The 12,529-nt window shown below is 37.1% G+C and overlaps 1 protein-coding gene across 5 annotated transcripts in view; it reads right to left on the reverse strand.

The window, feature by feature from the left end:
- SPATA16 (spermatogenesis associated 16) overlaps positions 1-12,529 on the reverse strand; it is a 261,200-nt gene that overhangs the window by 45,096 nt on the left and 203,575 nt on the right. For all 5 annotated transcript variants that reach the window (XR_004232757.1, XM_031957676.1, XM_031957674.1 and 2 more), the window contains 2 exons: positions 1,758-1,904; positions 118-230 (listed from right to left, as the gene is read on the reverse strand). Coding sequence is in view for 4 of the 5 variants with exons in the window: in XM_031957676.1 (XP_031813536.1) it covers positions 118-230; positions 1,758-1,904 (260 nt within the window). In the remaining variant the exon portion in view is untranslated. The remainder of the gene's footprint in view (positions 1-117; positions 231-1,757; positions 1,905-12,529) is intronic.

A 12,529-nucleotide genomic window follows, 5' to 3' on the forward strand; every position in this document is an offset into this window, starting at 1 on the left:
TTTGCGGAGAGAGGCTTCTAAAATCCACTCTCGTAACACATCAAACATCTTTCTTCTATCTGGAGGCTTTGTGCTCCTTTGCTTTTGGATTCAGAGAGAGTCGATTCATACACCTACATTTAATTTAGTGCTTCGGATGACATCCAATATCGGTAAGATCCTCTTCCCCATCGTCTCCATGTGTCTTGCGGCGTCTTCCCGGGTCAGTGGGCTGAAGGGGGTTTTGTGCTCTAAAAATTGTAACAATAAACTTTTATGCTGTTTTCTATCCCTTCAATTTTGAAGTACTTTCTTTCCCTTTACCAGGCTATAAAAATACCTTAATATTAATAGATATGAAATCTTTACTAGCAAAGCCAGTCATGTTCCCACTCTCTGAGCATGGCAGTGGGAGCTAGAGGAGACGCTGCCCTTTGGAGAAGTGACATTTATGCATTTTGGCCTCCCCTTTTACCTCCCCCCCCCCCATGCTGAAAGATCTAACACAATTATATAATAAGATCCACCTCAGGATGGAACAGGCTTTTATGAGTTTGGAGACAGTTACCATAAAGGTGTCTAATGCTTGTCTTGTTCTTCCCAGACATTATTCAAATGAGCAGAAATGATCAATGACTTTCAATATCCCTTCAGGTTTACTTGTTCGGTTTTAAGCCTTTTGGGACTCAAAACCCAGTGGGTCACAGTAAAGCCCAAGCTTAGAATTCCACGACCCTGAGTAATTGTGGGCAAAAGACTTAATCCTGCCTGGATCTTAGTTTCTTCATTTCTGAAATGAAGGAGTTGAATTAGTCTCCCGGCTTCCTCCGAGCTCCAAGTTCCAGGGGAAAGACAGGGTTAAAGACTAGATTCTCCATAGATATCCAGATGGTACAATGGATAAAAATTCTGAAGTTAGGAAGACCACAATACAAACCATGCTTTACACATTACTAGCTGTGTGACCCTGGACAGGTCACTTAATCTTGATTTGCCTCCTTTCCTCACATGTAAAATGGGGAGGATAGGACCCACCTCCCAATATTGTTGTGAATTCAAAGTAAGATAATATTTGTGAAGTGCTTTGCAATAATAAAATGCTATATATAACTCTATATGTTTTTGACTCAATGAAATTTTTCTCCCTTTAATTTTTTAATTTTTAAAATTTTAATTTTTTAAAAAAAATTTAATTATAATTATATATAAATAATAATAAAATTAAATTAAAAATTTATTATTTTTTTAAAAAAAGCAACAACTAAAATAGTAGCCATCATTGTTCTGGGTAGAGACAGATGTCCCAGTCTCTTCCAACTCCAAATCTATGATCCTATGTATAATCAAGGCTTACATTTACAAAACCATTAAAGTTTTAAAAAGTACATAATGACCATCTTCTTACTTCACTCATGAGAATCCTGTAAGATCAGGACTGTTATAATTCCCATTTTGCAGATGATGTAAATGAGGTCCAGCGAGGTTATGACCTGCTGAGGGTTATTTAGTCACAGAGCATCTCAAATCTTCTTGACTTAAAGTCCTGCTCTCTACTGTATACACTAGGATATGTTGCAAAATGCATATCAATGTTACTTTGAATTCCTAAATATCTAGTCTTGAGGTAGAGTAAGAGCGGGAATGGAAGTCTAGGGCCATGTGGGGTGTCAGGGAAAAATTGGCCTGGAGTAAAAATCTCACTGTTGGCAATCATCAGAGTAGACAATCAAGAATAGGAGAGCAATATTAGAAGAAAGTCCCAATGCTTATTGACTTACCTGTAAATGTGGGTAGCTTCCTACTTGACATTTTTTCCAAAAATTTTCCATCTTCTTTGTTTTTGAACCCAAGTGTCAACAGATATTGTTGGGGAGGGAATGATGACCAGTCAACTGTCTGAGGCAGCACGTGAAGTCCTTGAAGGTCTATATAAATATCATAAGCATTAAAATGCTAAATGGGGCCTATCCCAAAGCAATATTTCAATGACATACTGAAATTTGATAGTATATAAATATCTGACAAATTTTAATATTTAGAGTAATTCAGTACTATAATTTAATACTATAAAGCAGGGCTTCTTAACTTGGGAGTTTGTGATTTTGTTTTGATATACATATTGATAATTCTATTTTGATGTAATCAGTTTTCTTTGTCTTGTATTCTATTTTATATATTAAAAATTTATTCTGAGAAGGGGTCCATCAGTTTTTATCAGACCACGATGCAGAAAAGATTAAAAACCCCTGCTATAAACCTGGCATCATAATACAAATTGGTAAGATTATAAATTAGACAACTCTTTGTGTGTGATTGATTTCATGAAAATCTGATATTTTTGCCCAAGGTTTAAGCTTTTGAGAATCAGCATGGTACAGCAGATAGAAAGGCTGGTCTTCAAGTAAGAAAGACCTAGGTTTCAGGCCTCTCTTTGACAATGCCTTCTTGCCCTAGTCAAATTCCTTAACCTCTTATACTAGGTAGGTCTGTAAGACAATGACTGTTAAACTTTTTTTTGTTTGACAGTGAAGACACATGAAGCAATCCCGAAAGCCATTCATGCTGAGAGAGACTCCCACTGTCCATACTTTAGAGTTACTCATCAAGAACTGTAGCCATTGATGAGTTTCCAAATTGTATTAGAACAGCTAATATATGTCTTTGTATACTTAGTATACATCTTATGTTTTTTTTTACAGAAATTAAATCACAGGTGTGGAACACACATATTTTTTCTCTTTCCCTCTTTTCCCCCTCTCTCTCTCTCTCTCTCTCTCTCTCTCTCTCTCTCTCTCTCTTTCTCTCTCTCTCTCTGCCTCCCTCCCTCCCTCTCTCCCTTTTTCTCTGTCTCTATTTCTGTCTCTGTCTGTCTTCTCTCCCTTTTTTGCTATCTCTATATCAGTCTCTGTCTCTATTTTCCTCCTTCTCCCCATTTCTTTCCCTTTCTCTATCTGTCTTTCTGTTTCTGTCTTTCTCTCTTTCTTTGTCTCTGCCTCCCTTTTTCACTATCTCTGTCTCTGGCTCTCTCTCTCCCTTCTTCCCTTTCTCCCTCTCTGTTTTATGTAAATCATATTATAAAACACAGAAAAGAGAACATTTAGAAATCCCTCGATGTTTAAATGTGGAAACAACCTGAGAAATAATTTAGCATACACCTTCCCTTCACCCTCATTTTATTGACTGGGACACCAAAGCCTAGACAGTTAATCTGACTTGCTTAAAGACTACATAATGAATAGGTGGGCAAGAACACAGATGAAAGCCTAGCACTCCTGCCTCTTGTTACTGCTGAGTCTTCCAAAAACATCCTGCTTGTTACTGGAAGAGATTTAAACATGTACTTGCCCCATTTGTAGTCTGTGCATGAACTGACAATATGCAAGAACGGCCATCCCTAGGGTTCTCTGACTCGAGATAGGCTAGAGGGGATTCAGTTCAATTATACTCAACTCAATCCGACCAACTTCAATTTAAGTGTTATGGAAACAGAATAGTCCATGACCTCTAGAACCATAATATTCTGCTGGGAGGCAGTGGACACACACACACACACACACACAGAGAGAGAGAGAGAGAGAGAGAGAGAGAGAGAGAGAGAGAGAGAGAGAGAGATAAACGAATGCAAGTAATTTCAGGGTAGAAAGCACATGAAGAAATTGGGGCAATTAAGGCCAGACTTTAAGGAAGGTAGCATCTGTGGCAGGCCTTGAAGGAAGCTGGAGATTCCACAAGGCAAAGGTGAGGGAAAGGGAGGAGGAGGGCATTCCAGGTCTGCCTGAGTGATAAAGACATGGTGATAGGACAAGATGGCAGGCTAGCTTTAAGTGAATTGTCTAGCTGACCTGGACCTATAATAGCATTCGTGAAGTCAGAATGTGATGAACTTTGATTCTCTGCTCAGCAGAGGCTTGAAGAGAACTAGAGAAAATAAGTAACAGATTGGGCATTTTAGGGAGGAGACTCAGATTAGGTCAAAGTGTGGAGGTAGGAAAGGGGATAATGAGTTTGAGGAACAGCTACCAAACCAGGTTGGCTGGAATATAAGGAATAAAGGGGAATAATCTGAAATAAATTTTGAAAGGTGCCTAACTGGAAAAAATGCAGGACTTTAATGATAAGCCGAGGAGTTTACCAACTGTTCTTTAAATCCTTAAGACTCTGTGATATTATTTTGACCATCAAATATTTCTCCACTCATAATGAGTGTTATTCTTTCTTTTGAGAATCTTCAGAGGGTTGCTTTTTTGCCATCCAGTTTTTCCCTCTTCATCTGTGTCTTGAGAATAAGAGAATTCTTTGGTTGCAGAAGTGACTGGCTAAGAGCTTCCTGCATCTTTAATCAACAAGTCAAACAATTTATTAAGTGCCTATTATGAAGCTGGTACTGTGGTAGACCCTAAAAATACAAGGACAAAGATTGAATGGATCTTTCCTTAAAAAAAGAAATGGGCGATATAGCAAAGATATCTAAATTATATGCAGGATAAATACAAAGTGAATAAATGCAAACATATCCTAACAGTTAAACACAAGGTAATTTGTGAAGGAGGGCACTAAGCATTTGGGGAAAATAGGAAAGATCTTGTGTAGGAGATCAGTGGTTCCTAAGTAATGCCCTAAAGAAAATTTGTTTGGAAGTAAGGAATTGAATTTGGGGAGAGTCTTGAAGAAAGAAGACCACTTAGAGGCTGTTACAATAATTTAGACAGGGATGATAAGCATCAGAACTAGGGCAGTAGCTGTGAATGGAAAGATGGGTTAGAATGAAAGAACTACTGGGAAAATAGGAATGGGAATGTCTGCAACAGACTGGATACTACAGTGGGGTGAGGGAGAGGGAGGAGTCCAAGGTAATGTCTATATTATGAAGCTGAGACCCTAGGGGTAGGAGCAACTTCAAAGTTAAGAAGAGGAGAAGGTTTATGGGGAAGATGAATTCAGTTTTGATATGTTGAATTTAAAATAGCCCTGGGTATTTTAGGCAACTGGTGGTGATCCAATAGATAAAGTGCAGTAAGACCCATAAATGGAGTTTCAAAGAGAGGCAACTAAAGATGTATCAGAGAACTGTCCAGGTTCAAACTGAGATCTAGCAACGTATTTTAGATCTGGAGAGGATCTCAAGCACTTTTAGTATCTGTAATGCAGAGCCCTGCTCTTCACTAATAGGCTGCCATTTCATGACGTAGTTTAATTGTGTCTTGGTCCTGGCCCACAACGAACATCACATTATGTCTGCATGATAGCTCTGTGGTAGATCCAGTGAAATACACCTTTTGGTATTATCCCATCTGTTGGAGTTGGCTCTAATGCCAGCATTCTCTTAGTTTAGGGTTCAATACAGGGACAAAGGGAGGCACTTGAGTGATTGAACAGTTTGGAAAAGTAGTTTAGTTTTGCCCCACATAGCAAGGATATGCAATAAGGCACTTTTTGGGAAGCATTCTCCCTTTTCCCTCCATATATAAACAAGTTTACTTATCAGTATAGACTGTGGTAAAGACAGAGTGACTTCCATGTTTTCAGAAATCTGCTGGGTATAAGAGGCCTAGGTTACAGGTGACTGGAATGATTTTTGCTCTTAGGTGGCCAAGGTGCTGTATCTGGGGCCAGTCAGGTCCAGGGTACAGTTTTGCCTTCTTTTAGGGAAAGTTAATCCATGGTGCAGAAGAGGAGGAAGGGGGCTGGGCCTACTCTGTGTTGTAGATGGGGAAAAGAAGCTACATCAGGGAAATATCAGTCTTATCAAAACATCTCAGCAGGCAGGAAAGAGATGGTGAAGTGGTCTTTCATCATAACTACCCATAAAGCCTTATTCTGTTGTAGATGAAAATTTAAGTATGAGTGATTAAAAAGAAACCAATTGAGGTGGATATAATTAATGTAATGTATATATATATATATATATATACATAATATATATGTGTATATACACCTCTCTCTCTCTCTCTCTCTCTCTCTCTCTCTCTCTCTCTCTCTCTCTCTCTTTTCTGCAGGATCCCCAAATCTCCAGATTACTACCTGACATAAGGAGACAGTTGGCGAGTATGGCACCAGGTGGAAGCCCCAGATTTTGAGCTGGAGTACTTCTGATTCATCTGCTTACTATCTTATATAGACAAGTTGCTTTATTTCTCCAAGCTTCTGCTTCTTCATTTGAAAAATCTACATATGACCCTCCTAATTGCTTCCTCAGCCAAAAGGTAAAGATTTACTTCCCACTGGGAATGCTTGTTGATCCTTTGTAAAACAAAAGGGTCTCACATTGTATTCCTAGGTAAATTCTGTGTATTTGAAGGGCAAGATGAACAATGAAATACTCTATGAACACATATCAGAGATATGAAATAAGGAGCCAGATTTCTTTTATTGTCCCAAATTTTAATTTTGCTATTCAGTCATTTCAATTGTGTTCAACTCTTTGTGATCCATTTGGGGTTTTCTTGGCAAAGAAACTAGAATGGTTTGTCATTTTCTTTTCCAGCTCATTGTACAAATGAGGAAACTGAGGCAAAAAGGATTATGTGAGTAAGTGGATTGCCCAGGGTCACACAGCCAGGAAGTTGAGGCCAGTTTTGAACTCAGGAAGATGTCTTCCCTATCTATTGCAACATCTAATGTATATAATAACTCCATATAAGAGAAGTAAAAGCCATTCTTCAGGAAAGTGCCCTAAAATAGGCTAGTTTATCATTCTAGGCTTTTTCAGTTTGGTAAATGGGTAGAGCCAATAGCTTTTTGTCATGAGGGAGATTTTGTAACACTTGTAAATGCCCAAATTCTTCCCCAACAGGAACCTTAACAAAGTAATTTGTTCCAACAGTTACTTTGAGTTTTAAATACCATAATCTTAAAGACTAGAACTTCTCATTTTCTTTCTTTTTAAGTTGTCATCATTTCATTCATGATCCTTTTTTGCAAAGCAAAGGTTTGACCAGATAACTTACTATTTCTTCCACTTTCAAATGTAAACTTAGCCCTTCAACTTATGAGTCCAACCCATGTTTCTAGATTTCCTGAACATTATTCTGCTTGTTAGGGTCAGCTAGGTGATGCTGTAGTACACAGAGTGTTGTGCCTAGAGTCAGAATGACTCATCTTCCAAAGTACCAATTTAGTGTCAGACACTTAGTAGCCGAGTGACCCAGGATAAGTCACATAATCCTGTTTGCCTCAATTTCCTCATTTATAAAATAAGCCAGAAAAAGAAATAGCAAACCAGCACAGCATCTTTGCCAAGAAAACCCCAAATGGGGGTCACAAAAAATTGGCCACAACTGAAAAAAGATTACATGTTATGATACAGGTAAACTGGTATTCTTGTGATTCCTGATACTCAGCACTCCTATTGTCTGCTATTGCCTTCCCACTCTCATTATTGTGTAATCCACCCATTTGTGAAATTCTGAAGAGCTCAACATTTTAGGGTGTTTTTTTGCTTTTGTATCACTAGTGCTTGACACACAGCAGGTGTTTAACAAATAGACTGGAACTGACTTTGTATATGCTCTGCACATATTCTGTAAATACTCCTTTTTTTCACATTGCCTTCTCTAATAATATGGAAGGTCATTGAGGTCACGTCTCTCTCCCATACTTTTCTCTGTCTCCTCAGCTCTTAGCAGTGTCTTGAAACGTAGTAGGAGTTTAATATGTGCTTACCAATTCACTGATTATTGACTGGGTCTGGATTAAAAATTAATGTGATAGGCTGAATCTCACAGGATGAAATTTAAAAGAGATAAAGATAAAATATTGTACTTAGGCTGAAAAGTGAAGCTTTTGGGGGAAAACATGGCTTTTCAGCAATCTATTTTTTAAAAAAAATTATTTTTGACATTCATTTTTGTTTTAAAATTCTGAGTTCCAAATTCTCTCTTTCTCACTTATTGATAAAGCAACCAATACGATTTATTATATATGTAAAGTCATGAAAAAAACATGTGTCCATATTAACCATGAATAGAGAGCAATTTAAGAAAAAAGAAAAAAAATTAGTGTACCGTAGCTCAATAAGGGTTAGTGGTATGTGACATGATGGCCAAGAAAATGACTTCAATCTTATGTATTGTTTAGGTAGGGGTGCCATATCTTGGAAGTGGGAGGTGACACTGATAATGTTCCTGTGTTTTGTCTCCGTCAGATTATCACATCTGGACATTTTAAAATTCTGGGCTCCAAATTTTAGAAAGGGCGTTGTCAATCCAAAGGATGTCACACAGGATGAAGGCCTCAAGGGCAAGGTCTTAATGAGGAGGGATTATTTCATTCCTTGTTTTCATATCATGTCTGGCACATTAAAGTCCTTGTCACAGTTGTTGTGACATTCAAGCATTTGAAGGGCCATATATCAAAGAAGGCTTATATTTGTTTTTCTTGGCCCAGAAAACACCCAGCTTCAGGATGTAGTTGTTTTCTTCTTGCTGGAGTTCCTGTAATGGTCTGGATTGTCTGTTTGATGGGAATTGTATAGATATAAATGTATACCCACATATAGGCTATATAAAACACATATATGTGTCTATTTTTTCAGGCATAAAATAGATGCAGTGGTTGTTGAGATCTCTCCCTTTCCATTCTGGGAACTTGTGGTTCTGTGATGCCATATCTTAGAGTACTGGATGCATGGAGAGAGTTGAGAGAATTTTCTCCTTGGTGCTGTTGACCATGGTGGCTGGTGCAATGAACATCAGCCCCATAATTGGTTTGTGATAAAAGGTACTTGTGGAAAAGTAATAAGCATTTCATATCTTTTAGATCTTGCATTTCATCCAGTGGGGTCCATTGGATCATGGACTCCTGCTGAATTTAAGGAGGTGAGAAGCTATACATCCACACATCACTGATTTTCTCCTCCCCTCCATGTTATTCCTCTTGCCATTTGCCCACATAGTTAATTGCCTTTGCCTGAAGATTCTGTACAGCAGGGGGTCCACTGCAAGAAATGACGAAACGTTTCCCAGGTGTTGAGATTTTAATGTCACGTTAATTTGAGTGCTAATTGTTCTCAGTTTTGGGCTCATAAACTTCTACCTGAGTCCGAGAAGCACTTGTGCCTCTGGTTTTAAAATGAAATGGACCATATTGCTTCTGGGTCAGAAATCAGAATTGATTTAGAAGAGATATTTTTCTCCTTTGCCACTTAAAAACACAATGAAAGGGGAGAGCAAGAAGGAGAATAAATATAATAATGGAATTCCTTTACAAATTGTCAGAAGTTGAAATGTTTAGATGACTCTACCTGCATTAATTTTCAGAGGTTCATTTACCCACTTAAAAAACAAAAAACAAATCCTGTAGCTAATGGGACAAAATAGGTTTTATTTTTGCCATTAGGGAAGTTGATGCTTTTAAAATAATAATGAGGAAAAATTAGGCAGATTAAAAACCCTGCAGAAATATATAATCATTCAAAACTTTTTTTTTGCCCTATATGAAAGGTTTGTGATTCTTAGTGACAAAAAGGTTATCTGTTTTCTAATATCAGGAATCATGAAAAGATCAGTGCTGGCTTTTGCCCAGTTTTTTTTGTCATCCCATTATTTGATCTTTGTGTTCCTTGAATCCCTTGTATACTTGACACTTCGACCAACCTTTCCTTCTCTCTTTGTCTTCCATGATATGATTTCATAATTTTCCTATTTCACTGACAGTTCTCTGGCTGTATCCTTAGTTGATTCCTAAATATGATCTTTCTTCAAGGCTCTGTCTCTTCCCCACCACTCTTGATTATCCTCATCTATTCCTATTTTTTCAACAACTACTTCTGGGCAAATGACTTACAGTTCTGAGTCTAATTTTGCTGCCTTCGCTATTCACTGACTTCACAACTCCTTGAAATTTGGCTTCTGATAACATCTTTCTGAAAGTCTTAAACTCAACACTTTCAAAACTGAACCCATGTTTTCCTCCAAATACTTCCTTCATCCTAACTTCCCAATAACTTTTGATAATCCTACCTTTTCAGGTTTATAAGCTAGGTATCATCCTAAACTCTTTATTCTCTTATCAACCCCTATCGAATATGTTGGATCCAATCTATATCTAATCTTTTCCCAACTCCCATTGGTTCTACTTTTGCAGTATCTTTTGTAAAAACCCTCTTCTCTTCCAAACATTGTCACCACCCTGGTGCATGTCCATATCATCTCTCATGTGGATAATTGAAATATTCTTCTGGCTAGTTGGTCTGCCTGTCTTGTTTCTCCTCATTCTAGTCCATCTTCTGTTTAGCTACTAAAGTGATCTCTGGCATTTTTTTTACTGGTTGCCCCCATGCCCATGCCCTGTCCCTGATTACTGAAATCATTTGCCTCCTTATTTCTGCTTCATGGCTCCCTTCAAGTACCAACTAAAAGTCTTTCTCAGCTCCTCATTTCCATAATGCCTTCCTTCTTTTAATTATTTCCACTTTTTTCCTGCATATAATTTATTTGTACACAATTCTTTGCTTATTGTCTTCGCCATTAGATTGTAAGTTTCTTGAGCTCAAGAAATGTCTTTTGCATTTTTTTGGTATCCTTATCATTTAGCACAATCCCTGGCACACAGTAGACATTTAATTAATGCTTATTGGCTGACTGATATTAAATAATCAGGTCCTTAAGGACTTGAACTGATTTTACCTTTCTTTGTATTCCTAGAACTTAGCACAGTGATACACATCTACCCATAGTAGATACTTAACAAATGCCTACTGACTTGACTTGCAATGTTTCTCTCAAAGATCAGCAACAATCTTTTAAATTTTAGATCCAAAGGTATTGTTTTGGTGTCCATATTTCTTGATCTATCTGTAGCTTTTGCTACACTGCTCTTCCTAGTTTTGTCTTTCCTTGGCTTTTGTAATCCCTTTCTCTCTGGGTTCTGGAACGTAATTTATGTCTAAAATGGAACTTATGTTCTTTTCTTTTAAATGTGTCCTCCTTCCATGTACCATATTTCTTATAAGGATAATACCCTTCTTCTCAACATTTGATAGGCTTTTTTACCTCCTTGACCTTCCAAATCCAGTTACTAACTTTTTTCAATTCTCTCTCTACAACCTCATTTAAATTCCAAGCTGGTTCAAAACTTCATAATGTCTCACCTGAATTAATATAGTAATTTTGTGACTGATCTCACTAAAGAACTAAATGCTTTGAAAATCAGAACGGAATAGAAAAAAAAACAATTCAATACAAAATATTAAAACAATGTCAAAAGATTGAAAAGAATTTAGGAAAATCTATGAATGGTTATATTAAAAATAACTGATCTGGAAAACAGGTCAAAGAGAGATAATCTAAGAATTATTGGACTTTCTCAAATCATTTAAAAATATCTGGATAACAGATTTTAAGTAAGTATGAATGAAAACTGTCCAGACTTCAGAACCACAGGGCAAAATGAAAATAAAAAGGATCTATGTGTTACTTCTGGAAAGAAATTCCAAAATGATAACTCCCAGGAATGTCAAACCAAAACCTGGAGCTCCCTGGTCAATGAAAATAAATACTATAAGCAGCCAAAGCAAAAGAGTTCAAATACTAAGATCCATTATAAGGATCACATAAGACGGGGCAACTATTGCCAAAAAGGGCAGGCAAAAGACAAAGAATTCTGCTGAATCATAATTTCTCCAGCAAAACTAGAGAAGAAAAATGGATCTTTAATGGACTAAAGGATTTCCAAGTGTTCCTGAAAGAAAGAATGCAGTAGATATTTTGAAATGGAAAGACAAACATGTACTTATTTAATTGGAAAAATATTTGCAGATAAAATGTTTACAAGGAAAATGTTAACAGGGAAATAAGGAATATTAGAATCGTAATACCATTGTGTCAAAGAGAAGGTAAAAATGACAGAGGGCTTATATGGTTTCGTCCTGTTTTGTAGACAAAAATGGGAAGGAAACTGGGAAGAAAAGAATAAGGAAGATATGGAAATCACTAACACAATAGAGGTGCATATGATGAAGAATACATAATCATGGGAGAAGACCTGGGGGAAATGATATCCCTTATTCTCACTTTCAAGTGAACCAGGTAAAAAAACTTAACACAAGTGCTCCGCAGTGCAATACTTTCCCTTCTGCTCTCTTACCCCATTTCAATATAGAAATATAGTCAGTAAATATTTATTGAGCTCCTATTATGCTGTTCTAAATGTGGGGATACAAAGAACGGCAAAATATAGATCCTGACTCACAATCTAATGGGGGAGACAACATACAAATATGTATAAACAAGCTCTATGTTGGATAAATAGAAAATAATCAAGAGACTGAAGGCACTAGAATTTAGAAAGATTATGAAAAATTTTCATTACATTTATGTACCACATTATGTTTATCCACTTCCCAATCATGGGCATTTTCTTTACTCCCAGTTTTTTGCTAGTACAAGAAGTGTGGGTGCTTGATCATGCTCACTGATTGACTGATTCATAGCATCATAAATTTGGAGCTGGAAGAGAGCTCAAAAATGATCTAATCTAACTCTCTTTTTCAAGATGAGAGTAATTGAGGTCCAGAAATATTAGGTGACTTGCTTTAGATGATAAAGATAGT

The sequence above is a fragment of the Sarcophilus harrisii genome, chromosome 3 (genome assembly GCF_902635505.1).
Source record: "Sarcophilus harrisii chromosome 3, mSarHar1.11, whole genome shotgun sequence".
NCBI lineage: Eukaryota > Metazoa > Chordata > Mammalia > Dasyuromorphia > Dasyuridae > Sarcophilus > Sarcophilus harrisii.